Below are 27,247 nucleotides of genomic sequence, written 5' to 3'. Positions count from 1 at the left end.
GCCATTTAATCAATATAAATCTCTAAACTACCTACCCGAACCATCTGAAGAAAAATCTGATAATTGTCATTTAAATAGTATTAGTTGCGTCTTTTCCCAAGAGATGGCGGGGGCGTGTACTTTTCTAATTTAATTGCATAAATGACGTACACGTTCTTCCCAAACAATTAAATTCTTCCCCAACTGAATGTGAGAAGGACCTAGGTGTGTATGTTGACAATGAGCTGAAGTTCTCGGGCCATTGCGAGAAGAAGGTAAATCAGGCAAATAAATTATTAAGTCATATAAGAACTGAAGTGCTTCCCCATCTGGAGTACTGTCACCCCATCTGGTCCCCGAGATATGCTAGGGACTGTCAGTTGGTTGAAAATGTTCAAAGGAGGGCCACCAGACTGGTGCCTGCCCTTCGGCACCTCAACTACCCTGAGAGATTGGAGCGCCTGAACTTGCCTAGCTTATACTACAGACGGGCAAGGGGCGACCAAATTGAGGTGTATACAGTAAGTTACTTAAGCATCTCAGGGGGCACTACTCAGTCGAGTGTCCTTACTTGGAGCTGCGGACGCTCGCCCCACAAGGGGTCACAGCTCAAGATTGAAGAAGCCACAAGTCCAGAAAACTGTTAGGGCAAACTTTTTCGGAGTGAGAGTTGTGAACTCTTGGAACAATGTGCCAGAAAGTGTTATGACGGCACCGAGTGTGAGCTCTTTCAAGACAAGACTTGACCAACACTGGAGCGGGTTCAGGTACATTCAGGAGCCGGTGCATGCCCAGTACTTGCCAACAGTGCGTGACAGAGACGTGACCGATCGCCCAAGCGGCTAACGAGCCGATCAATGATGAAGAGGATAAAAGTAAAATAAAAAATGAGTGTATCACCGTTCACTCTAGATTGTTTCACCATCAGGCACCGTTCACTCTAGATTGTTTCACCATCAGGCACCGTTCACTCTAGATTGTTTCACCATCAGGCACCGTTCACTCTAGTTTGTTTCACCATCAGGCACCGTTCACTCTAGTTTGTTTCACCATCAGGCACCGTTCACTCTGACACATCTCTCGGAAATATGAGTGAAGGAGGAACGAATATTAATGGTTGGGGATTACAACTAACGGTTGGGGAGGGCTTTAAGGTTTGTGATTAGTATGATGATTACTATTAAAAGAACCCGAGTGTGAAAAGGTCCTGTGTATATAGAATATTGACAATGAACTTATGTTTCGGACCACTGTGAAAAGGAGGTTGAATCTATAAATTAAACTTGTACGTCTTATAAGTTAACATATTAAGAGTTAGACAATAAAACACAGTTGTAGCAGAGCGTAGTTTCGATCTACGGACCTCTGGGTTATGGGCCCAGCACGCTTCCACTGCGCCACTCTGCTCCTGCTCTAAGTTTATACCATATGAGATTTTCTCAAATATTTACCTGTTGATAAATTTGTTGTGAATTATTTAGTAATTGTTTGCGTTATATATCACCTGCCTTTTCATAGGACAACCCTCTGAGTCATCGCTATGTTCTGAAGAATTGACATTTAAGGACATGTAGCCACGAACAAAACACAGTAGACGATAAATCAGTACTCTTACTAATGACCTTCAGAGTTGTGGCTCTACAGGTGCCAGGTTAGCCACATGGTGTGTCTCATCATAAGGGTATACACACTGCCTTAGATATTTTCGTGGCGATCGCATGAATGCTTGCATTACAACCAGGATTATTCGCTTAACAGCAATGCGAGTAACATTATCAAAACTGCGCCCCCGGGTGGGCTCGAACCACCAACCTTTCGGTTAACAGCCGAACGCGCTAACCAATTGTGCCACGGAGGCATGTACTATCATGGTGTGTCAACCTTCATAAATTTTGCTGATCAGACACGAAGCACTGTTTCATAAGAATATAAGAAAATAAGGAGTCTGCAATAGGCGGGTTGGCCTGTGCATGGCAGCTCCTGTCGAGAGTTACTACCACTCTCTATCATCCATGAATCTATCTAGCCTCCTTTTGAAACTTTCCAGCGTTCCAGCACTTACTACAAAGTTGCTAAGCTTGTTCCACTCGTCCACCACCCTATTTGTGAACCAGTTCCTTCCTATCTCCCTCCTAAACTTAAACTTATCCAACTTAAATCCGTTGCTCCGAGTCCTATCCTGCTCGGATATTATAAGAACTTTATCTATATCCCCTTTATTGATTCCTTTCACCCACTTAAATACTTCTATCATATCTCCCCGCACTCTTCGTCTTTCTAGGGAATGCAAGTTTAGTTTCTTTACCTATCCTGATATGGAAGGTTTCTAAGTCCCGGAATCATTTTCGTCATTCTTCGCTGCACCGACTCTAGTGAATTGGTATCCATTCTATAATAAGGGCACCAGAACTGAACCGCATAATCGAGGTGTGGCCTGACTAGCACAAGATATAGTTGGAATAAGACCTCTGCACTCTTATTACTTACACTTCAAGATATAAAACCCATATATATATACATACAATTGCAGTCGATATTTTTGTGAAAAACTCGTGTACTTTTTACGGCAACAATGTTATCTAGTTAAAGGCGGCCGCCTCGAACCTGAATATCGCCTCACCCACGACCTGGAGATAACATAAGATAACATGGTTAAATAACTCACCTACTTTAGTACTTTTCATTAAGTTTGGGTTAGTTTTAAGATTAAGACGTCTTCATAAAACCTGGTTTTTTCCTTGCTGTAAATTTTAGTGTGGATCACCTAAAGATTTGCCCTCAGTTTATTTCACCTTATATAAACTACCCCAACATAATCTAGCCTAACCTAAATTGAACCTAACCTCATCAGTCTAACTTAAACTAAGCTTATCTAACCTAATCCCCCTGTGGTGGTTAATCTTAAGGTGAAACAAACAGTATACTACTGTATATTAGTTTTATCAATAAGTTTATCTATTTAATGTGGGTTATAGACTTATCGTTGTGCGGTAAATCCTAATAATTATCAGTTAGTTTTAGTGAATGACGTTTTACATGATGTTAATCTGACAACTAGTAGTGTCCATGTGAATGATATTTTGAAAACTCACTTGGAAATAAAAACCATAATAGTAGAGAAAATGGTATACCTCAACCGTGGATGATTGATAAATGATTATCTTCTTAAAATCCTGAAACTTATTTTTTTTTATGTGAATGGTATATGAATGTTTCTCTGGCGTATAAAATGTTCCTAAGCTGTATTTCGTTTGGTGTGTGAACGATATACAGTGCAAGGGGTGTGTGTGTGTGTGTGTGTGGTCCAAAGGTAGAGTGTGTGTGCATCAGGTGGCGTCTGCCCCAGACTCCCAGTACTCTTGTGCGGCTGTATCCAACACACACGACGGTCCTATTACATTGAGCTGTACTGTTAAGCTTAAAACATCATTAAAGTAATTTTTTTTTGCAGATAAGGTATTTGTTCTTTGTTTATATAGACGCTGCTCAAGATTTTCACATAGTTACAGAGGTTAGTTTGATCTGGTGCTGTATATTAAGTTTTTGGGATTATATTAAGATTAGTCCCTTAGCAGCTTAGCTAACCAAACAACCCTAATCTATTAAAATAGTACCCTAGACCATGAAGTTTTGATAATTTATTATGCTAATTGATATGAGGACACTTAATATTCAGAATTTCAATTTTTGACCACAGATCCTTAATCTGCATGCCGAGAACTACCTAAACTGTATTGAGATTTTTAGCAAATTTAATTTTTTCGGAAAAAATTTTTTGCTCGAAATATCCGTATAGGTTGTCCTCGACATGGTGATTAAGGTTCTGTGGCCGTAATGTTGAAATTTTGATAATTGTTTTTACTTTTATGTTTTATCCTAGTAATACTCTATTATAAGCTAAAGTACCGTAGTCTAACGTAACCTAGCCAACCCTCACCCAGGTAAAGTTAAAGTGTTTATTATCAAGTGAAATAAGCTGGGCTGTCTAATCTTCACGTAATCCAGTTTTCGTTATTATTCCTTCCATCAGTATGGCAGTAGTACCAGAGGAGATGACCTGCCTGTTAAAGGAGAAAGAGAATGAAGGATACACCCTTCTCACCCGCCCCGTTCCCGTCCCAGGCCCCGCTGACGTCATCATCAAGGTCGATAGGGTAAAGTCATTTCATGTCATGTTAACCTCACGTCAGTTTTACCATATATCAAGTCAGGTTAACTATTATGTAATGCGGTCGAGTGCAGTACCGGCCATGCTGCCTCCTTGTGTACCGGAAGGTTTAGTATGCTGTTCAGCCACTTCAGGTGTGTGGTGTTTCAGGTGTCCATCTGTGGGTCTGACATCAACCTGTGGAAGTGGAATGATGTGGCACGAGTCATTGCTACAGTACCCTTCATCCCTGGTGAGTGTATGTGTCAGAGATTGAATGTGTGTGTGTCAGCGAGTGTGTGTGTGTGTGTGTGTGTGTGTGTTTTAGCAAGTGAGTGTGTCAAAATAAGTGTGTATATGTGTGTCAGAGAGAGAGAGAAAGAGGGAGAAAAGACGGAGTGAGTGAAAGGAAGAGGAAATAAAATTAATGAGAGATAATGAGTAATAATAAGCGAGAGAGAAAGCATGTGAGAGAAAATGAGAAATATAAGACAGACAGAGAGAATACAAAAACCTGATCTTCCCTCACCACAGGTCACGAAGCAACAGGGGAGGTGGTGGCAGTGGGCTCAGGGGTGACAGAGGTCAAGTTGGGTCAAAGAGTGGCTGTTGAGAACCATTACTACTGTGGAACCTGTTACCAATGTAAGGTAAGAGGTGGTTATCATACCTTGGAGGTTATCATACTCAAGTGAAATGATCATACTTAGTTGAAGTTATCATACTCAAGTGAAACTATCATACTTAAGACAACGAGGGCCAGGGACACAGCCGTACTGACACAGGTGTGGGTGTTACAGGAGGGTCGTGGTGACATCTGTCAGCGGTTGAGTCAATACGGTCACGGAAGAGGCACTGACCAAGGGGGCTGTTGCCAGTACTCGTGTGTGCCGGCCCGCTTCTGCTACGTACTCACCAGGGACCTTACCCCAGACCAGGCCGTCCTGTTGGAGCCCATGGGTATGAGGAAGAATTTTGGATCACTTAAAGATTAGACGACCCCCTTCCCCCCAGCTTATTTCACCTGATGATTAAATACCCGAATGATATGTGGGGGGTTAGGTTAGGTTTGGTTTACTTAGGTTAAGTTAGATTTCATTACATTCGGGTATGTAAGGTTAGGTTAGCATAAGGGTGTTTAGTCATCAGGTGAAGTACTGTAAGCTGGGGGCTAACCGTAACTTTTAATATTTGTTGTCTAGTGTATGAAGTGACGTACAGTATGCTCAAGACACATAAATACTGTACATATAAACACCACCACCAACGATGGGTATATTTAACAACTTTTCTCTAATTACTGTAGTACCGAGCTATAATATCTAACTACCTAAAAAACCTGTCATAACTGGTTGGCCACACTAGTCTTGCTAATGACAGGTGGAAACAGAATTATTTGTGCATAGAGATAGGAGAAATGTAGATAGATAAAGATCTGGGTGTATGTTCAGTTTAACTTTGTCACTATAGTATTTCATAATTTTGGGGGGATCTTTACTGATGTTCTTCTAATGCCTGAGATGTAACTCAAATATGACAGCAGAGTAAAACATGACTGTAAAGATGAGCGAGTTGTCCAGTACTGTACCATAATTGCATATAAGGGTATACTGTTAAACCAATAGTGGGTAAATATACGTACCACTATAGTTGATATACAGTAACACACAAAAAACTATGTCCAGTAAAACAAAAATACTGAGTACTGTACTGTACAGCAGCTGAGTGAGACAGTACTACTTTCTTGATCTCAAGAGTCTCATCCCATAATTTTTAACTGTTGATGGACTAGTGTAATTACTAATCTTGTCACATGTTTAAAAACCTTAGTTGTTGAAGTACAGTGATAACATTATAACATCAACTGCTCAACACTTGCTAGTTCGAGTCCCATGGCTGACCTCTGAGCGGGGTGTGCACAGTCAACCAAGAATTTGTCATTGGCTGCATTACACCACTTAACCATCTTCTCATACAAACAAACCTCCATCAGTCTGGTCAAGACAGATACAGTTTAAGCCAAATACAGCCAGAAATTTTACCTCTACTTTATGGTACATTAGAACAATAAATTCAGCATGTAAATAAATGTAATATTTAGAGCATGAATGATGAACCCTGTATGTACACTTTCATGTGGTGATAAATGTTGTGTTAGGACATTGAGTTTGAATTTACATCCTGTTACAACATCGTTGTGGAATCATTTAAACTTATTAATATTAAGTGTATTCTTCTCGGTGACAGGTGTGGCGCACAATGCAGTGGAGAATATCAGTGTGGCTGGGGAGGACGTGTTGGTGCTGGGCTGTGGACCTGTGGGACTGTTTGCTATCGCTGTGGCCAAGGCTATAGGTATGTCACACTGACCATACTGCTGCTGCTGGTTTGTGTGATAAACCAGATGGAGAACACTGAGCAGAACTCAACTGTTAGGGAGAATACTGTATATGATGGATCAGTCTTGATATCTGACCTTGTTTGTTTACTGTGTCTTGATCTCTGACCTTGTTTGTTTACTGTGTCTTGATCTCTGACCTTGTTTACCGTCTTTATTTAATTTTATTTAATTTGCCCCCGAGGGGGCTTGATGTCTGACCTTGTTGACTACATTTTGATCTTTGACCTTATCCAAACTATCTTTACTTTGCAGGGGCTCGAGAGGTGTATGGGGTGGACGTGGACCCCGAGCGGCTGAGCTTGGCCTTACAGATGGGCGCTACTGAGGTCATCAATGGAGCCAAGGTCAGATGAGGTCATAAAGGTCAAAGTCACTTGTCATTTGTGATTGAGACTATTTTGACTTTGTGAATTTATAGCGACCTCTCACAACATAGGGCCATCGTTTACCAACCAAGGCCATCAGATAGCATCTTACACTTGTTTACAGTATTGTATTGTTTAGGTTATATAATACAGTACAGTACTGTATTAGTATATAGTTTTCTGACACTGCTTGAGACAACTTTACACGAATGAATTCCTTACATTTTGTACATACCCTTAATATCAGGAGAGACACCTAACTCAAGGATAAACCATTAACTTTTACTTAGCCCCTAAAATCTACTCAACAAAATAAAGATAATACAATGCTGGAGGACCAGTGTGGTACTTGCCATTTACAGTAATGCTATTGCTTGTCACAGGAGAACATAACATCTGTGGTGATGAATCTGAGTAACAAGAATGGAGTAGGACGTATAGTAGAAGCCAGTGGTGCTGCCTCCCTCCTCAACCAGTCCTTCTCCTGGCTACGCAAGGTGGGTCATTTTAGTCTTCCGGCAAATCATGCCATAGTTAAATACAATTCAAAAGATTAACTTTCAGAAATTGCTTTTCCTTAAGAAGACACCCCAGTATAAATTCTAAATATCTCTGGAGCCATGTTTATTTACAAGTGTGATTAACTCCAGGGTGGGCAGATGGTGCTTATTGGACTCCCCAAAGAACCACTTCACGTTGAAAATGTTCTTACTGATGTTGTCTTCAAGTCCCTCACCCTCAAGACTGTCCATGGTCGTAGGTAAGTCCCCTGGTCAGTTCTCTCCTTTCCCTCACTCCCAAACCATCCAGCACTGTTGTTACCAACTGCTAGACTTTCTATAGGTGTAGATGCATGCTCCTTCCTGTCCTCTCTTCACTGCTGGTGTTCCTGTCCTTCCATTTTAAGTTTATATACATTAACATCCTCACTTTCTCTTTCTATATTTCTGGACCATCCACAACCATAGATACACAACCTTCTTCATTTTATGTTATCCATTCTCATCTTCCTGCTTACCTAGACCCCTCCTCACATAGCAGTTCTCACCATACCCAGCTTACACCTCTAGTGCTAATTCTGTTATCACTCGGTTCCCTGTGTAAGTATCTTCTTGTCTATCAGGATCTTCCACACATGGGAGGAGTGTGAGCGGCTGCTGGCTGACGGACTGGTAAATGTGGGCCCTGTAGTGTCTCACCGCCTGCCCATGACGCAGTACCTTCACGCATTCAACCTTCTCATGACTGGTGCCGCTTGCAAGATCATCCTTGACCCCCAGCACTGACCTCGTAACTCCTCCTAATGACAGCTGCTGGGTGTATGAGTCAACATGTCACTCTACCCATGTGTTAGTACAGCAGGATGCTCCTTACCACAGTGTTTTTCCTTCACCATATAGCCTTCGATAATTCAGAACTTCATACATCAAATATCTTCAATCTTTGGCTTGAGGATGGTAACTTTGATGAACAGATCTGAGAACACTTGTTGGATCTCTCTCTGTGCTGAAAGATGGAATAATAATAAGCCTCACACCAGAGGGATTCCGTAATACGTATTGTGATAAAAAAAATAAATAAATAATAAATATAACAACAATAACAAGATCGATCTGTGAGGCTGCAACTTGGCAAACCTTTCATTTGGTGATTTAATTCAGGTGCAGCAAGAAAATAGTTAAAAAAGTCTTCACTCATTTTACCAGGACAAAATGATCGTGGGAACCTGTGACAAGCCATTAAGACTTGGTTTGACACGTAACTGAAGCTCAAATGTTTCCTCTGCAAGTACAGTAACTAACTGGAAGAATTAGGAAAAATGCAGCATAATATAAAATTCAAGTTTATTTCATTCATAATCTTCCTATAAACATTCCACTTATAAACAATACATTTTCATAAAATAAACAATATTCTGTTTACAAAGATTACTGAAAAATAACTAAACCTCTGAAATTTAATTAAAAAATAACACAGCAACAATCTAAAACACAACATACAGTACACAAGGAGCTGTCGGTCCAAGATACCATATAACACCACCATCAGTCCCAGGAGGTGGATCACATCAAGTATTTCAAATGTTTTCATACCACTTCAGAATCATCTGTCCAGGAACATCTGCATCAGTCATCAATTTACACAACACCTTCAAGTGATGCACCTTTAATACACTAGACAGAAGGACAAAACTAATATTACTAACTCGGATTTGTGAACTGAACCCAAATTTTCATACAATAATTATGGATTTGTTTGTGTAAAGTTTGGTTAGGTTAGGTTCTGGGTCCGGGGCGTCAACAGAACACCCGACTATCACCATGTAGTGTGCTGCCCTGTTCATGCTTCACAACACTGACTATCCACCCGATTAAACAATATACCATGGAATGTGAATAGTTGTAATCCTTAATTTTATGTTCATATAAAACTTATTTTAATACAGTATAAGAATTACTATATAAGGTAACACATACAGCATGAGTGGCCTACAGTCAACACCAGAACCTGACTTTAGATGCAAAGAAACAACATAATATTGTGAGATAAGAGTGAATTGCCATGACGGAGAACTGTTAATCACTGTTATTCAATTTAATCATAGGAAATATGTTAATGTTTGGATATAGTGTAATATATCACTTAACTGTACTGTACTGATTTGTGCAATAGAATCTAACAGGTCACACAAATTCCATCATGCTGAGTAGTTGTAATTTAATTGTGAATACAGAACTGAACCTAATACTATACTTTGTTATTCAACCTAAAGACACACCACCATGGGTGCGCTTGTATCCCTCGAAGTGTTTCTAACAAAGTAAGAAACTTTTCAACTCTTAATTTCAAAAAAAGAAATTTTATTTTGTTCAAGAGTAAAATTTAATGAGCATGAGAACATTAGTTGTCATAAAAGATACAACAACTATCTTGTACATCAACAAATCCCATAATACAGTATTCACATTGATATAAATAAGTCAACATTTGGCTGTCTTCATAACACAGTACTATACAGTTGATCCACAGTGTTTGTTATTCATCTCCTGTACACTACCAGGGGGAAGATTGCCAGGCTGACACATTATGCAAAGAAGAATTAACAGGAAAAAATATTCGTATGCGAGTTATCTACCCGAAGATAAAAGAATCAATTAACTTTTTTCAAAATAGCTCTTCTGCCTCTCAAGATAAAAAGACATCACCTTGACCAAAAATATATTTCCCATTTATTTAGGTAATAATTATGGGTTTATTTACTGTGCCATACATATATTATCCACATACAACATGATAATCATTTAAAATCTAGACAAATCTGATGTCACTATGATTACATACACAGTTGTGAAATCTACCAGTATAGTGTATTAAAAACACCTGAGAAGAGTAGTGTAGTGACTGAGGTCTAGAGGAAAACAATTTGACATTACCCTTAATTATTGGATAATGAAAGAAACAAACACATTACCGAGCTGCTGCAGAGATTGACTAACACCTGACAAGACCCCAGGATACAAGTCTTTATGCCATAGTTGTGAATAATGTTGTAGATGAGGATCCCAATACACACATGTGATCCTCCTCCAGATCACTGTGTAACCTACACGAGTAAAAGCTACAAATTCGGGTGTTTGTCCACCTGGTAATTCTAATGTTGTGTTTGGCACAGTTAACCACCAAACTCCATCCATGGTACAAAGTTGAAGCTTTCCTGTTCACAAATTACCTCTATTGTAAAACCTCTAAATGGATTGTATGGAGAGGAAAGTCCATTATATCAAGGGTACATTAAATGTGAACCCTTCATCTAATGGATTATACAGAGAAATCCTTTATGTGGAGGTTTTACTGTATAGCTACAATGCTACTTTTACTTCCTGGTGTAGTCATAGCGTGTGTTCCATTATGCAGTGTTACAGCTGATGCACCATGACTGACTGACTCATATGAATTAACCATTGTGTGTGTGTTCTCCAGTAAGTAATATCTCATTATTTCCTAAAATATCTAGAAGCAAATTATTGGTCAAACAGCAAATTTCACAGCCAGCTGAGTAATAATTAAATGTCTCATAAAGTGTTTGGGAGTTACACTCAACAGAGAATACACACAGTGGCACTACCAACTGTACTGTAAGAAAAAAATGTGTTATGTGATCCCTCTGCCCCTCACAAAAGTAACTTATTACATTTCTTTGGGTTAAATATCATACTTTTGGACTTACATTGTACACACTGGTTATGGGTATAGTCATTATACTCAATAGTTTATATAGAAATATGATAGAGAGATGTGACACCACTGTACTCATTGATGGTGTCTACAAGGTATAGTACAGTATTGTATAGTGCTCCACAACATATCAGAAATACCAAGATGCTCTCCAAGTCACTAACCTTTGAAACACATCCCCAGGTTGTTGTGCAGGCTAAAACACTCTACTGACACTAATGTTAATTCTCCAACTGAGATTCTAGAATAAAATGCAACACAAACTCAATTCACAAACCCCTTTTGACACTAACATTATGCAGCCATCTAACTATTGTACCATAATCTGTAACATCTTCTTGTATGTCTTATAACATTGAAGATCAGCAAATTCTCGCATAAATCTTATAACTCGAAGATGTAATTCAATAATTTGCAGATCAGTTTAACACAAGAAAAGATAAATTAATAAATATCCAAATGATGCATTTGTGTACTGCAATCCAGTTTGTTTTTTAAGTCTACATTATTACATTAATTATCAAGATTATTTGGACTCAAAAATAAAATTCCATTAATTGTAACTACAGGTACTGGCAAATATTTATGGCTGAATTTGTGATCATTGAAATAAACAATAAATAAATAAATAAATAAACACAGTACCCGATATGGCAGATGCTGAGTATTGTAAGCTTGGTTCATCTTCACCCAATACAGTATGTAATAAGACCTCTTCATATCCTGTGCTCTTCAACTATCAAAAAAGTTATCTTCATCAGTGTCATATTAAACATTTTTTGGGGGAAAATATGAAAAGATAAATTATAAAGAAGTAAGTACTGTACAGTACATTGCATTTTCCAAGAAATTTTCAGCCAATGGTGTGAAGGGCAGCCCTAACCGGAGTGCCACTGCCAGACACTACTGGGAAGGAGAAGACAGCGACAACCCGGTCTGGCCTCAAGGTAAGACCAGAGGTACATCAATTATAAACCTATCAATTAACCTTACACCATGGAGGCCTCGTAACATAAAGCACCGAGACATCTCTGCCACGTTAAAATTTGTGCTAGTTCTTTACCAATTAAAATTGGAAGCACTGTTGTCTGTAGGAAAGAAAGAATTTATAACTACCAGAATCTACCTCCTCCTCCTTTCTTAATCACTCTACTGTTACTTTTAAATTTATAGTTAACTTAATTTTTATGCAAACATAGTTGTAAAATTCCTCAACATTTGCTACATTACAGGTGACAGCTCATTTTTTTTAAATAGTATAAAGCTAAATACTGTACTGTATTACTCTAAATACCAAACATAGAAATTTGAGTGTGCTCCACTGTCAAATTTTTAACAACTACGGTACAAGTCTATCAAAAATACTACAGTAGTCATTTTTTTACAGACAAAAGATACAAAGTCAATGACAAAATCACAGAACAGAATATCCACCTCAGAGATGGTCAGTGTCAGCCATTCTTATTACGGTGTGACAAGTGGACACATAAATCTGAAGCCACAACTGGAGATGATCATCCATGGCTCTTTAAGGTATCATGAATTAGTTACGCTTGGGGCAGACCAAACTCCTGCCCCAGAAAAATGTGTCTTTTGAAGAATAAGGAAATATCATGTGGACAACATAATTCTTAAAAAAAATAAATAGTTTAGCATCCACATTACCAAAAACTATTAAATTACTGAACAGGAAGAAAATTCAAAGTTTTTTCAAGTAAATTACTTTTAAAAGTTTTAATAAGCCATAAAAACGGTGATGAAATTGTCCGGTGACAAAATATGTATACAAAAGTAATTTAAATGTAAACACAGTATACTGTACACGGTGATCCTCCAGCCACCATGTATAGCAGCTATTTCTTTACACTTCCCCCCAACAATACTCGCATAATAAAACCCTCTAAAACAACTGCTGTGGTGGTGATGACAACATTAAGTAGCACACCATACACCTGTTGCCATATCTGATGTTCAGTTTAGACCTTGGCAACTGATAAAGACTTGAACTTGATATTCTGCAAAACGCCTACTGAGAATTTTCATTTGGATGATAAGTTTATACAGACCAGACAGCCAAAACTACTATACCACAATACAGTACATCTATTTTAAACAAAAGTAAAAACATTATTTGATCATTGCTATACATTGTAACTTAATAAAAAGAGTAACACAAAATTCTCTCAGAAGTGACTTAAAAGTCTGTATGTACAGTCACCTGCACTTATACTTTGTACACTGGCTGGCATATTTTGCGAGATGTGGCAACTGTGTTTGTTTACATTGTATTAAAACTCCTGGAATGGCCCTCAGAAACCTTACAATAGTAGCCAGACTCAAGATGCTAGGTAAGCATTCTACACAACTCATATCTCACAAAATGCGCCACTCACTGTTTCTGGAATAAGTGCAGGTGATTGTACCTGTACTGACAAGTTGTACCATGCCGTGTACTGTATCAGCCATGTACCTTATATAGGCTACAGCTACCCTCAGCTAGTGTCCCTCACATGCATCCTTCTTCATTTACCACAAGCGCATTACAGATCCCCACATTCAGAGTTCCACTTCTCCGATTATCTCGGCATAATATTTATAATAAGAATTAGTGGTAGACACCTGCTTCCTGGTGTTAAGACAACCACATCATGAAGAGACATATCAAAACAACAGAACAAACCTTTGGCTTCTTAACAGTTTAAGTCAATCAACCATCACCTGAAGCTAAACATCACCAGGGTTATGGTTGTGATCCATGCATCAGTGTGTTTGCAAGTAAATAAGCCGTCTTGTGGAGATAGTCATTGTCGTGTCCAGGGGCTTGAGGAACTGTCATTAAGACTTTACTTTCCAGCTCTGGGCTGTCCGCCCACATTATTGCCTGCTACTGGTGGAGGGTTTTGACCAACCTGACCTACAGCAGGTACTTGACCTTGAGGAGGTTGACCTTGTACTACCTGACCTTGAGGAGGTTGACCTTGTAAGACCTGTCCTTGGGCAGGCTGACCTTGTACACCTTGTCCTTGGGGAACTTGACCTTGTACAAACTGACCCTGCACGACCTGTCCTTGGGCCGGTTGAACATTTACAACCTGTCCTTGAGCTGGCTGACCTTGAGCGACTTGTCCTTGGGGAAGATGACCTTGTGGGGGCTGACCCTGTACAACTTGCCCTTGGGGAGGCTGACCTTGTATATTTCCTTGGGGTGGCTGACCCTGTTGAACCTGTCCTGCAGAGGGCTGACCTTGCTGAACCTGTCCCTGGGGGTGTTGACCAGGTTGAGCTGGGACCTGCTAAAGGAATAAAGTTGTATGTAAGGATAAGATTCACACACACACTGTTGCCTTGAGATTAAAGTCCCTCACCAATAACAAAGGATTGACAGAATATGTTGACAGTATGTGGACTAGAAGAAAAACTTAAAATATAAACATATGACTTGGAAAACACTACTAAAATTTCTTTGTTATCCCTGACCACAACAATAGAGATAATAATACCAAGAGAATTATGAATGAGCTAACTGTCGTCATTATGACAATGTATAAGTTTGTGTTCTTTCTGCCATTGTCTGTACTTCATTCCTCAAAAAGACTTACATTTTATTATTATGATCTACACAGAAGAGACAATGTATGTAAGTGACATTAACATTCAGTGCTCAACACTCACACCCAGGAAGTTTACCTGTACCCTATTATGTTTTTTCACAACATTTTAGCTCTATATATTTTTTTATTGCATTCATCATAATATTACAACAAAAAGTTTAGTACTGCAGTCAAAGATCCATTATGGTAAAAACAGGAATTTCAATCAACATTATTAATACTTAGGAAATGACAGAATTTATCCCACTTATACAGAACAACAGTATTGACCTCTGAAAAATTCCTTGGTGGTGACCAGTGACTGAACAAGTCTTCACTGTAACAAATATTCTCTTCACAGAAAAAATAAATCAATATCCTGTCCACTTTAGCTTAACACACAAGAACAATCCTCAAGCAATATCATCTTACCAAGACCATGATTCATGTTTCAGGAACTCATCATTATGTCTCAGTAGACACACACACACAGGTCTGTACTGTACATACACATCTATAACTTAACAACCCACTTAATAAATCTGTAGAGAACATCACACCCCCTATAAGGACAAGCACACACACTAACTTCTAAACTATATGCAGCACCGTACAGTATTCCTACTTTCAGCTAAACATAACTTCAGTTTACCAAAGAAGCTATCAACGAAGTGCATGAACAAGCAACAAGCAAAACTGTGAATGATAGGGTAAAAACAAACCTGGTAAGGAACCCCTTGAGGAGCAAACTGCACCTGCTGGTACCCCTGAGGAATTGCCTGGTACCCCTGGGGAACTGCCTGGTACCCCTGGGGAACTGCCTGGTACCCCTGAGGAACTGCCTGGTACCCCTGAGGAACTGCCTGGTACCCCTGAGGAGCTGCCTGGTACCCCTGAGGAACAGCATTAGGGTGGACCTGAGGTGGCTGCCCATGCTGAGGAACAGCATGTGGGGGAGACAGTCCTTGAGGGGCGGCAGCATACGACCCAGGATGTCCTCCAGCCTGGTATATGGCTGGCTGGGCAGGTGGCAGCCCATGGTAGCCGGGTGGGGGTGGGATCTACAGGGTGGAGAAACACTGCACACATGCTCCTATATCACAGCCTCTACACCTGCTACACCTTCAACTCACCAGAAACAAGAGGTCACAACAGCACGGTTCACCATTGTTACGTCAATGCCAACTGTTTTCAGCATTTACAAGATACAATAAGTATACGTACTCTATAAACCATGATCATTGATAACTACCGGTACAGCCACAAAACTTAATAATCAGGGAGTTACTCTACAGCAACTGAACATGTAACTCATATAATTGTATTGATTTTGAAATCATATTCTCAGTGTAAATCGCACCAAATCTGGGCTTAAGACTCATGATGCAAATTATTGTACAAAATCTAGCACAAAATATATCCATGGGATCCATTTAACTAGTAATCCTTGTGGTGGTTTTTCTCATTAAGCATCTAATGCACATAAGATCAACAATGATGCTGATATAAAAGAGCCCATCAGTAGAAAGTTCAGATATTTTTTTATATTTTTAAATTACTGAGTACTGTGCTTTTCACATGATTGTTTATGCAAATACTCTGTTGTGCCCAACAGTCAAACACTGGTAATATAATGCAACAACATGACAATACACCCAAGTCTAATGAAATAACACATGGTAAACAATGATGGCCAAACAGCAGTGTGTTACGACCCTCTGCCTCACAGTGACCAAGAACCACTGTGAATCAACAAGATATTTATTTACTTGCCACAATGTTATTTTAAGGTTAAAAAGAAAAAAATAATTCCACTATGATGTTTCAATAATAATAATATTTTAGGTCTGGTTCACTGTTAGCTGAGGATGAGGGGTGAGGCTCTGATATCTAGAAGTCATAAAATAATAAAAATAATAGGCGAAACAAACAAAATGCAAATGTACACCTCCGTATTTTCAAACAATGTTGTTCATGCTGTAACTAATACAGTACAGTATTGTACTGTACTCTAAAAACATCTATAAAGAGTCACTATTACTAACTCAAACTAAAGTAACCATTTTGTGTATTAACTAACCAGATGTAGTTGGTGAACTTCAGTACAAGCTTTGTTTGAAAATACTGTAACTTAACAAGAAGCAAAAAAGCACATAAAAAGACCCACACAATAATTGATCAAAATCTAAAGTGCAGTCCCAGACTCTCAAAAGTTCATATGTTGACATCTTACACATTAATGTACTGTGGTTGAGAAAACACTACACTAACCCTTATGGCAAAGCCCCAAAAACAGTCAAGTACTAACGTCTGTTCGCCTCTCCCCCTGAAACACAAACCCTGAGATTCAGATTCGCAAACCCGAAGTAGTAGACTGATACATTATTCTGTCCATAGACACTTCAGATTCCTGAGTCTGAATCTCAAGGTACCTGGTTCCGGGGGGAGGGGGAGGGAGACAAAACTCTAGTAGTTGACTGTACATATCTGACATTTAGTCTAATTTTTATACCATATGTATCTTAATTGAACCCGTAAAAGGTACTCTCACAACAAGTAAGACAAGCATCAAACACATGAACTATTAAGAATCTCCATCCAGGAATCTAAAGTGCACATCATCACTCACTGCTCCAGCCTCCACAAGACGCCTGATCTCCTCTTGGCGTTGACGTTCGTACTCCTCATATTCGTGTTGGGAATATATCTCCTGTTCGTCCAGCCCCTGCCACCCACCGTCCTGCTCAAACTCTGCTCGCTTGGTTTGATCCACAAACTCTCTAAAGCTGTAATAAATGGATGATATAATACCAATACTCAAATTATTTTTACGTGTCTTAGTTTGTTGAATTTCACCAAACATCTTTCATCAATGGTCATAGACAGACAGACACACACACACACACACAAAGGAATCTTAAAAATGATAAAAGCAGCACAAGTGTGAGAACTAATGGTAAGGCAAGTGAGCATCAGATCCCTGGCTCACTCACCTGGATGCTGAGTACTTGAGAATTGTACAGAAGTGGAACAAGACAAGACTTTACCCCAGGTGTCCCAACTCTTCCACAACTTTTGGTTACTAAATGCACCACGGAGAGCCATTACCACCAACAGTGTATAAAGTATCCTACTAGAAATACTACTTTGCCAAATTCTAGTGGATGATCCAATCACTTTCTCCTGATGCATAAAAGAAAGTTTACTAACCTGATCAGATTATCCTTGTCAATGTCAGATTCTTTAAAGACATGTTCACGCATCCTCTCCATCTCTTCGTAGCGTTCGTTGATGTCGTCCTCAGAGGCATTAGGATCGTACATCTTGTCCAGTTCCTTCTTAAACAGAGCTTTCACTTCTATTTCATCCCAGAAGCCATTCCCATCCAGATCTGGTGAAAGGAAATTAATTACCATAACTTTTTAACTCTAATGGTCAATATTCATCACAAGTAGTACATCCCCTCACAAAGTTACTTCTGATATGTACTATTTTTACTCCATACATCTCCCACACACACACTGGCTTATGAAGAATCCATTAAGATAGACATAAGGTTCTGTATGTTCCTAAATAGAGATATAATATTCCTCTCACAATTTTTCCATCTTGCATTTTTTTCTCTTCCAAGATCTTTCCTCCATTCTTGCATCTCTTCAGTGATGTCTACATATTAATACAAACAACAATTAAAGACAAAATAAAAATAGTATGGGTGATAAGAGACAGGAGCACTGGGATCAACTCCTGTACTTACATCTATCAACACTTATATCAAGAAAACTAAGAAAGCTTGTGAGGGATAAGACTTAAACAGGTGACCATCAGGAGCTTCAAACACGGCACAAACAGTCATGTGAGAATGATTTGCCCTCAGGTGTTCTTATCTTAAAACAAGAAATTGACAAAATACTGTACAGTACACCTTTTCACATATCCGTTAAGACATTGTTACATAACCATTTGACAAATTTCATAACCGATTGACAGACAGAACACATATCGAATGACAATCTAAAATAACTGTGCGTTCATGCTAACGGAAATGATTGTCATAAGTTATGAAGTTGACAGACATGAACAATAAACCGACAGTCTACATTTAGTTTGAGAATGTAACAATTGGAGAATGACATACCGCCAACAGTTATTTTAGATTGTCATTCGATATGTGATCTGTCTGTCATTCGGTTATGAAATTTGTCAAATATAGTTATGTAACAATGTCTCAACAGATATGTAAAAAGGGGTACTTCATGAATTGGTAATATGACACTGCCTATACCTTCAGACATGACACTGGTGAAAGACTAAGCAAGGTTAAATTTTCTCCCAGTTCAGTTAGTAACAAAAGGTACACGAGGCAGCTGTACTGTCTCTCACGGCAATCCTTAGTACAAGTTACTTTGGGAACCAAGGATAAATGCCAACTCCCTTCACCACTCAACCTCCCCTTTCCCAGTGAAATTTTGCTGGGCTGATTCTTCTTACAGGATACAAAAAATATACCCAGCTCTGACACACACTATGTACCAAACACACAACAGAGACATATATAACAACATATACACTGCTCAGAAGCACATTACTGTACAGGGACTAATGGACCAAGTACTCAACAAGCCAGGTTTAGGACACATGACTCTCACCACCGGCACAACCTCTCACCGTGAAGATGGAAGAAAGTCTTGGGGTCAAAGTCTTCAGGCTGCATGTGATCCTGCTCCTCCCAAACCTGCAATGAGAACAAACCTTAATGTATTGTACTGGAATCATCTGCTGGAAATTTAATACAATATCAATGCACACACCGAAGCTAAAGTTACGAGAGGGGAAAAATATACACCAATGGGAAAATAAATATAGTGTTGAATAAATTATAAAAATGTGCTAATGTAAGCTCGGTACAGTATCTGACATCTACAGTTTCCCATTAGGTCTGGTTATTGGAATTTTAAACCATTTCTTAAGTTGACTAAATGACTCCAGTAAATGTTACTACAAAAGTTACACAGTACAGTAGACAGTCTCTCGTCACTTTACAGGACTCAAAACCCGACAACAAAACACAACACAACACACTACCTCCTCCAGCTGTTGTTTAGAGCCCGGGTGATGTAACTTGGAATGCTGTTTGTGTTTCTTCACTTCATCCTGGTGCTGCGTCTCAGCCGTCTTGCGGTGGCTCTCGTCCAGCGCAGACAGCTCCTGTTGCCGCTCAAACTCCTTCTCCAACTCGTAAGTCTTGAACTCAGTGCGACGCTGTTCATCGACTTTCTCCAAATCTTCTGTGGTCTGTCGGGATATATACAGTGCAAGTTATATAAATCATTCATTCTCGTCACTTGCCGCCACAATTGTGTTTTGTTATATATAATAAAATCGCTACAAAATAAGCCATTTTATGGTTACCTAAGTACAGTAGACATCTCTTTCTGGTAATACTAGTTATGTTGAGATACATTCTTGGGTGGCTGGAAATTACTTTACAGGAATGGGTTTTACAAGTAACTGTCCACCTGTATCTCTCTACATCTCATGATATGTGAACTGTACATTAGTATACCAGAGTCAGATACCCAACATTTTATTCGTGAAACTTCTATTTAACGCACTACACTGTACTGTATATGGAGAAGAAAGTCCATTATATCGAGGGTCTGTTAGATGTGAAACCTCCATCTAACAAACTAGTTTATAAATATAGATAAATATCCATTATGCTGTATCAAGGGTGCATTAGATGGGGGGGGGGGGTCACATCTAAAATGGACCCTCGATAAATGGACTTCCATCTGTATTATAGTCCTGTTATATGGAGGTTTTGATATACAGTACAGTATTCGAGGATCTCCATTGGTTAGCTAGAGACTGGAGAAGGTTGACTCAGTCCCTTGGGTTAAATCTTACCTTCATGATGAGCTTCTTCAAGTCCTCCACCTCAAACCGCGTGGGGTTCTTGTGGTCTATATGGACAGGGACCTTCAGCAAGTTGCGGTCCACGCCCGTCTGTTTCTCGTGTTCCTGTTTAAGGGGCAGACAACACCAGAAATGTAGGCGGGTGTGAAGTGAGAGGGATGAGTGGAGGGAATTAACACAACAGGTAAATAATGAAAGGGATGAAAGGAGGGAACAACAAGTGAATAAGAAGTGGGATGGGAGGAGCCCCAACAGATGTATAATAATTGTGATGAGAGGAAAGAATTAACAACAGATGAATGAAGACTTAACAATAGAAACAAAGAATTAAGGAAAGACAAGAAACAATAAGATAAAAAGTAAAGTAGTGATAAAAGAGATACAGAAGAAAAATAATTTGCTCTTCCAATCACTTAATAATAACTTGTTGTTCAACACTACTCTGTCACCAACACAGTGTATTCCAGGCAAAAATAAATTCTATATATACAGTATAGTGAAATACATCTATGTACAGTCGGGATCAAAAGTTCATTACAGTACCTCCCAAAATAAAACAGCACACTCGCATCAGATGACAGTCAGGGTAAGTGAGTAAGTTCAGAGACTCATTACCGTGCCTGAGTTTCACCACCATGAAGGAGCAAACTTTAGACCCCAACTGTACTGTACATCTAAATACATTACAATGAAGGCAAAGTACATTATGTGCACTTAAAAGTTCAACTCTATAACACAAACACCTGGTACCTACCCTGACTGCCAGGTGGCGGAGACGTTCAAGCTCTCGCCGCTTCAGCTCATCCAGCTTAGTACGCACGTTGTGGTCCACGAAGTGCAGTTCCCGAGCAATCTTACCAGACTGAAAAGTGACGAATAACATGGACTAAAATGTCACAGTTACAGTCGGAGGAACAGTGAGTGGTGACAACAGCAGTGAATAACGAGTGACTTTAAACCTTTTGAAGATGATGGTTTAACCCTCCAGGATGCAAAGAGTTAATAGTTCCACCATGAATTTAGTCTTACTCACAGGGGCTACCTAACATATGTATTAACCCTTTGAATGACAGGAACCACAACTGGGTGGTTACTTTGGACGCACCCATTGTGGGTTATGTCCGAAAAGAGTTAACACCACATCCATTACGGTTGAGTCAATATCATACTGTACTCAACATTACCTTGATATCATCCACCTCAGCCGTCTCCAATTTCTTCCTGAAGCTTGGGTCGCTCTCCAGGGCTTGTACGACTTCCTTGAGATATCGACCATACTCCAAATTTAACTCCTGGAAGAAACACACATACACATTATTAGGGACTCCAGTCTTGTTTAGTTACAATATAGTGACTGTTTTAGGAGGATGGATGTGGGTATTACTTAGTGTACTGGGGGTGTGAAATGTGACTGGGGGCTGTGTTATACAAGGGGAACATCAGAGAAGGAAACCTGCCAACACACAACCACAGTAAGAAATAAATCATATTTATAGTCACACAATGAGAGTCACATGAAGGTTACACACATCAGCTTATTTGAAGATCAACCACCCTACTGCTAACCTAACATCCAGATAACATTAGGGTGGCTAATCTTCAGGTGAGCCATCAGGTGTGTAATCCAATTAATTATGGGGTATTTAATATTCAGATGAGCCATCAGATGTAATGAAAATAATAATAGTGTTTAACCTCCAGGTGATCCATCAGGTGTAAGAGGCAATAAATTTACACCTTAAACTTACAATCAAAATGTTTATGGTACATAAGTCGAGTGATTTGTCCGCTCGGTTAAGACTCACCCAATCCTCTGACTGTTCTTCACCCTCCTTATGCTGCTGCTCCTCCTTGTGTTCCTCAGGTCTCTTCTCCTTGACGGGTAAAGCCTCCACCAGGGCCAGGGCCAAGGCCAGTAATACTCCCCACCTCATGCTGTAAACACAACAACAAATATTAAGTTCAGTCACTCATCAACTACAGGGTGGGCCAGAAATATATGGACTTCTCTCTCTTTATATAATCAGCTAGTTTGGGGTTCTATATATAATGTATATAGCTTCGATATGATGGATTTTCATATCTATATAGTTCGTTAGATGGAGGTTTCACATCTGACGAACCCTTGATATAACAAACTTTTCGGTATTATTGCTTTTACACACCGTTCATTCCTACCACTAATCTATTATCATATTCGAATAAGACGTCTAATTATAAGATAATTTTCATCTATTACATTACCGGCGGAAATGTATAATAATGGAGATAGCTTTTTCAAATAAATTTCTATTTTCTTCTTTTATTTCCCGCCATTATCGTCTGCCTCTCACCCAACACTGCGTGTCTCTCGTGTCTCCTTCATAAATCATGACGCGCATGCGTGCCCGTACACGTCACGCGGCCAATCAAAAGCGTTTTTGCTAATTCAGAGTATATTTGGCCCAATCAAAATCGAGTTTTATTTTGGGTCTCATATTTTGAAATTCAAGTTCAGTTCCGACCATGAAAGTCTGTGATGGATGTCACTTAAAGTATATGGAGCAGATTGCGAGTTTTTGGAAAAAACATAGAAACTATAGCATTTTTTCGATCGCAAGGTGTTCTTCCAACCTCAGTAAAGTGTACTAAGAGCAAGACAGAATGTAAATATCGCAAAGACCAGCACATGTGGCGTTGGGTAAGAATCCCAGAATGCAATGACGAACAAGAACCAGGCCAATAAGGTAAGAAATTGGCGATTCCATCATATGGTGAGAGTCAGTTAAGTTAGGTTAGGTTTTGGTTTTGGTTTTTCTAGTGTTTTTTTGTGTATTTTTTAGTCGCTTAGCCACTTTTTTTTCGGAAAACGCCAAACAAACAAAAATCACTAAAAAAAAACGGCTAACTTCCACCAAAAATGAAGGTCATATTCGGTCTAAACAAACACAAATACACTAGAAAAATTTATTTTTGACTTGCTAAAAGTGAACGGTGTGACAATGCAAATTTACCAACTTTTCTCAACATATTGTCTTAAATGGAGGTTGGGCTGTGTATTATTTTCATAAGACTTTTGAAGTTTAATGACTCACCTGTATGTCAATTACTTCTCGTCCACCTTCAATAACTACATTAATTGCTATATTAATACCTCATACACTAAAAACTATATGATGCACAGAACATATACCTGGAGTACATAATAAATAACAGATGGGGAAAAATTGTTCAGTCTCTAGACCACAGACACAAAATTACAGATAAAGTTTTCTAAATATTATTATCTCCAGCAGTGAGAACACAGGTCACAAGTCACTATTTCGTGTATACCTAAATGGTCTATGTACCTGATGAACCAATATAAATTTGTATGGTACTTATACTGATTCAATATTCATGTCTATCTCTAAAGACTATTAACTAAAAATTAGTAAATTACTCCTTGGCCAGCTGTCAGCAGTGGCCATCAACAGCTGTCAGGAGTCAAAAACAGCTGTCAGGACTCAACAGGAGCAATGACCACTAACAGCAAAAATAAAAAAGTACTATCCGCTAATGACCACTACCATATGTTAAGCTGTATAGTTACCTCTAGTTAATGAGGCGTAGTGACCAGCAGGTGGACGTCAGCAGTGACCAGTAGCGAACAGTGAAGTGATTTAACTGAGGGTGACGTGGAGTTAACTCAAGGAGAGCGGGAGTGAGGGACTTCCTTGTGACACGTCAACCTTACTCAACTTATCTCACTTTTACTCTACCACTGTAAATTCTGGTCAATTCTCATATTCCCGGTTAATCTCATTGACCTTATAAATCGTTGATCGACAAAATATGGTAATAAAATTTGATTAAATAAGGGAGAAAAATAATAAAAAGTGAGAGTTTAATACTCACGCCCGTGTTTGTTTGGGTGACCACAAACAATGAGCTCAGGTACCCAACCACCAATCAAGCTACTTCATCTCTTCCTTTATCTCATTTTACCTTAAGCTTAATACTACTTTATATTTTTAATTTTCATATTTAAAAAAATACGGAATTGGTAATATTAATATAGAAGTTCATTAACTTTAGTTGGGTACTTGTTACCAATCTAATGACGGCTCATAAACCACGTAAATACCACTCACAATATCTTCCAAACAGATACTTAAGTTATTCATATAATTATAATCAACATATATAAATATAGACAAATAATTATTTACATATGTTAATAACAATAGAAACAAGTGAGAGCAGGAGGGACGTACATTACACTAGCCAAGTGTTGAGAGAGTCATCAATATCTGCCAACACACAAAGTGCTACACTACCTTAGCCTTAGTGGCGCGTCCTCCGGGGTGCTTCACAACTTACTTACTTCCTTATAAACACCAAAAAAAAAAAATCAGGGTCGGGGAGTGAACTTCAACATACTGTATACTGTATAAATGGACTGATATTTAGTTAGGGTAGATTAGGCTAAATGGGGGGAGGGTACTACTGATAGATAGACAGATAGATAGATAGATAGATAGATAGATAGATATATCTTCAGTAAAATCGTCAGGCGAGTTATGGGTAAAATACGCCAAAAGTGTCATAGATAAAAATCGTCTTGTTTTTGTCTGAACTTGCCAAGCGGACTGTGAAGAGCTGCAGAAGGACCTCTGTGGGCTCCAGGAATGGTCGAAGGAATGGCTGCTGAGATTCAATGTCACGAAGTGTAAGAGGATGCACCTGGGGCGTACCAACGGTAAGGAGGCGTATCATATGTCCCAACGGGATGAAGAAACTGCACTAGTTGAGACTGTGTGTGAGAAGGACCTAGGTGTGTATGTTGACAATGAGCTGAAGTTCTCGGGCCATTGTGAGAAGAAGGTAAATCAGGCAAATAAATTATTGGGTCTTATAAGAAGGTCGTTCAGATATCTAGACGGTCCGTCCCTCGTAACGATCTTCAGGAGTGAAGTGCTTCCCCATCTGGAGTACTGTCACCCCGTTTGGTCCCCGAGATATGCTAGGGACTGTCAGTTGGTTGAAAATGTTCAAAGGAGGGCCACCAAACTGGTGCCTGCACTTCGGCACCTCAGCTACCCTGAGAGATTGGAGAGCCTGAACTTGCCTAGCTTATACTACAGACGGGCAAGGGGTGACCTAGTTGAGGTGTATAAGCATCTCAGGGGGCACTACTCAGTTGAGTGTCCTTACTTGGAGCTGGCGGACGCTCACCCCACAAGGGGTCACAGCTCAAGATTGAAGAAGCCGCAAGTCCAGAAAACCGTGAAGGCAAACTTTTTCGGAGTGAGAGTTGTAAACTCTTGGAAAAATCTACCAGAGAGTGTTGTGACGGCACCGAGTGTGAGCTCTTTCAAGACAAGACTTGACCAACACTGGAGCAGGTTCAGGTACATTCAGGAGCCGGTGCATGCCCAGTACTTGCCAACAGTGTGTGACAGAGACGTGACCGATCGCCCGGGCGGCTAGCGAGCCGATCAGTGGCGAAGAGGATAAAAGTAAAAAAAAGTAAAAGTAATGAGACGTGACCGATCGCCCGGGCGGCTAGCGAGCCGATCAGTGGCGAAGAGGATAAAAGTAAAAAAAAGTAAAAGTAATAGAAACACCAAAAAATTTGCATATCGAGTTATGTCTTCTGCTATAAATTGACCCTCATTCTTAACTAAATTCAATGTAAAACACATAAATCAAACATATGAACTAACACCTGCTAAAATAATCTAACTTTTATTCGTCACCTGAAACCTTAACAAATTTCCGAAGGTCCGGCTGTAGTAGACTCTCTCTCTCTCTCTCTCTCTCTTTCTTTCTCTCTCTCTCTCTCTCTCTCTCTCTCTCTCAGCACATAACCAGTAAATGCCTCACCACTCCCTTTTCCACTTATCCACATTTCTCTCTCAATTATACAGTTTACACTAATGTTGGGTTATGGCGTCACGAGGTGCGGCCCCTCTCAGGTTTGGTAGATAGATAAATAGATATACAGATAGATAGTAAATTATTCATACTGCAATTTGTGTTTATTGTGAAGATCTGTATTTAGGTCTTGAAGCATGCGAGGTCTGGGTAGGTTAAGGTTAGGTTAGATTAATTTTTCTAGGTTAATATTATGTCAGGTTAATGTTATTTCAGGTTAATACTATCTTAGATTAGTGTTATTTCAGGTTAATTTATGGTAGGTTAAGGATGGTAGGTTAATATTTTATGTACTAAGATTAGCAAAAACTTTAAGAGAAGTACTTGAAATTTACAGAAAAAATGAGGTACTTTTGTCTTATTACTAAGACAAGCGGCCGCGGCCCTCAGTGCCTGGTGACAGTTAGAGCGCTGCTTGGCCAGCGTACAGCGGATGAGGGGGCGCCAAGTCCGTAGACTTGCATCGTTTTCCATCGCAAATAAAATAGTTAATTAATGCCTTCCTAAAGAAACCATCGACATGGGACCAGGTTTGTTCCACTCTACGAATTTTTTGCGATTTTTCCACCAAGTTTGATGAAAAACGATTGTGCCGTTTCGGCTGCCCAGAACTGACACACAGACAGACAGACAGACACACGGCTATTCCTCTAGTATATTAGATGAGGGGATAATAACAGAAAATTAATGGGCAAAGTTGAGGGTAGGAGGG

The 27,247-nt window shown here is 39.4% G+C and overlaps 2 protein-coding genes and 2 non-coding genes across 8 annotated transcripts; 1 reads left to right on the top strand and 3 right to left on the bottom strand.

The window, feature by feature from the left end:
• The first annotated feature begins 469 nt into the window (after window positions 1–469).
• Window positions 470–9,732, top strand: LOC121872368 (L-threonine 3-dehydrogenase-like). 3 transcript variants are annotated; one of them, XM_042375103.1, is made up of 11 exons: window positions 482–500; window positions 3,431–3,490; window positions 4,010–4,133; window positions 4,298–4,379; window positions 4,661–4,776; window positions 4,927–5,086; window positions 6,374–6,481; window positions 6,780–6,871; window positions 7,276–7,389; window positions 7,543–7,652; window positions 8,016–9,732. In XM_042375103.1, the coding sequence occupies exons 3-11, from the start codon at window positions 4,011–4,013 to the stop codon at window positions 8,176–8,178; spliced, it is 1,068 nt and encodes a 355-aa protein (XP_042231037.1). In that variant the 5' UTR covers window positions 482–500; window positions 3,431–3,490; window position 4,010; the 3' UTR covers window positions 8,179–9,732. The 3 variants fall into 3 exon arrangements, with proteins under 3 accessions (XP_042231038.1, XP_042231037.1, XP_042231039.1); XM_042375105.1 differs by having other exon boundaries at window positions 488–500; window positions 3,431–3,435; XM_042375104.1 differs by lacking the exon at window positions 3,431–3,490 and having other exon boundaries at window positions 470–500.
• Window positions 1,315–1,386, bottom strand: Trnam-cau. The gene has a single exon. It is a non-coding gene; the product is annotated as a tRNA-Met (tRNA).
• On the bottom strand, window positions 1,764–1,837 carry Trnan-guu. The gene has a single exon. It is a non-coding gene; the product is annotated as a tRNA-Asn (tRNA).
• On the bottom strand, window positions 8,720–24,548 carry LOC121872367 (nucleobindin-2-like). 3 transcript variants are annotated; one of them, XM_042375100.1, is made up of 11 exons: window positions 24,514–24,548; window positions 22,443–22,572; window positions 21,822–21,929; window positions 21,392–21,499; window positions 20,629–20,742; window positions 19,804–20,013; window positions 19,387–19,453; window positions 17,929–18,109; window positions 17,348–17,504; window positions 15,441–15,779; window positions 8,720–14,421 (listed from the first exon to the last, which is right to left on the bottom strand). In XM_042375100.1, the coding sequence occupies exons 2-11, from the start codon at window positions 22,569–22,571 to the stop codon at window positions 13,972–13,974; spliced, it is 1,863 nt and encodes a 620-aa protein (XP_042231034.1). In that variant the 5' UTR covers window position 22,572; window positions 24,514–24,548; the 3' UTR covers window positions 8,720–13,971. The 3 variants fall into 3 exon arrangements, with proteins under 3 accessions (XP_042231034.1, XP_042231035.1, XP_042231036.1); XM_042375101.1 differs by lacking the exon at window positions 24,514–24,548 and adding an exon at window positions 24,209–24,451; XM_042375102.1 differs by lacking the exon at window positions 15,441–15,779.
• Between the last annotated feature and the right edge of the window lie 2,699 nt (window positions 24,549–27,247).

The sequence above is a fragment of the Homarus americanus genome, unplaced genomic scaffold (genome assembly GCF_018991925.1).
Source record: "Homarus americanus isolate GMGI-L3 unplaced genomic scaffold, GMGI_Hamer_2.0 scaffold24050, whole genome shotgun sequence".
Classification (NCBI taxonomy): domain Eukaryota; kingdom Metazoa; phylum Arthropoda; class Malacostraca; order Decapoda; family Nephropidae; genus Homarus; species Homarus americanus.
Note: the sequence above shows the minus strand (reverse complement) of the source record. Positions and strands in the feature narration are given on the sequence as shown.

Excerpts from the sequence above, each read along its gene's own strand:
- LOC121872368 (XM_042375104.1), top strand. The coding sequence starts at position 4,011 with ATGGCAGTAGTACCAGAGGAGATGACCTGCCTGTTAAAGGAGAAAGAG. Across the intron at positions 4,380-4,660 it reads TACAGTACCCTTCATCCCTG|GTCACGAAGCAACAGGGGAG; the intron begins GTGAGTGTATGT and ends CCCTCACCACAG. Across the intron at positions 5,087-6,373 it reads CGTCCTGTTGGAGCCCATGG|GTGTGGCGCACAATGCAGTG; the intron begins GTATGAGGAAGA and ends TCTCGGTGACAG.
- LOC121872367 (XM_042375100.1), bottom strand. The coding sequence starts at position 22,571 with ATGAGGTGGGGAGTATTACTGGCCTTGGCCCTGGCCCTGGTGGAGGCT. Across the intron at positions 21,930-22,442 it reads AAGAACAGTCAGAGGATTGG|GAGTTAAATTTGGAGTATGG; the intron begins GTGAGTCTTAAC and ends TGTTTCTTCCAG. Across the intron at positions 17,505-17,928 it reads GACAAGGATAATCTGATCAG|CTTTAGAGAGTTTGTGGATC; the intron begins GTTAGTAAACTT and ends CATTTATTACAG.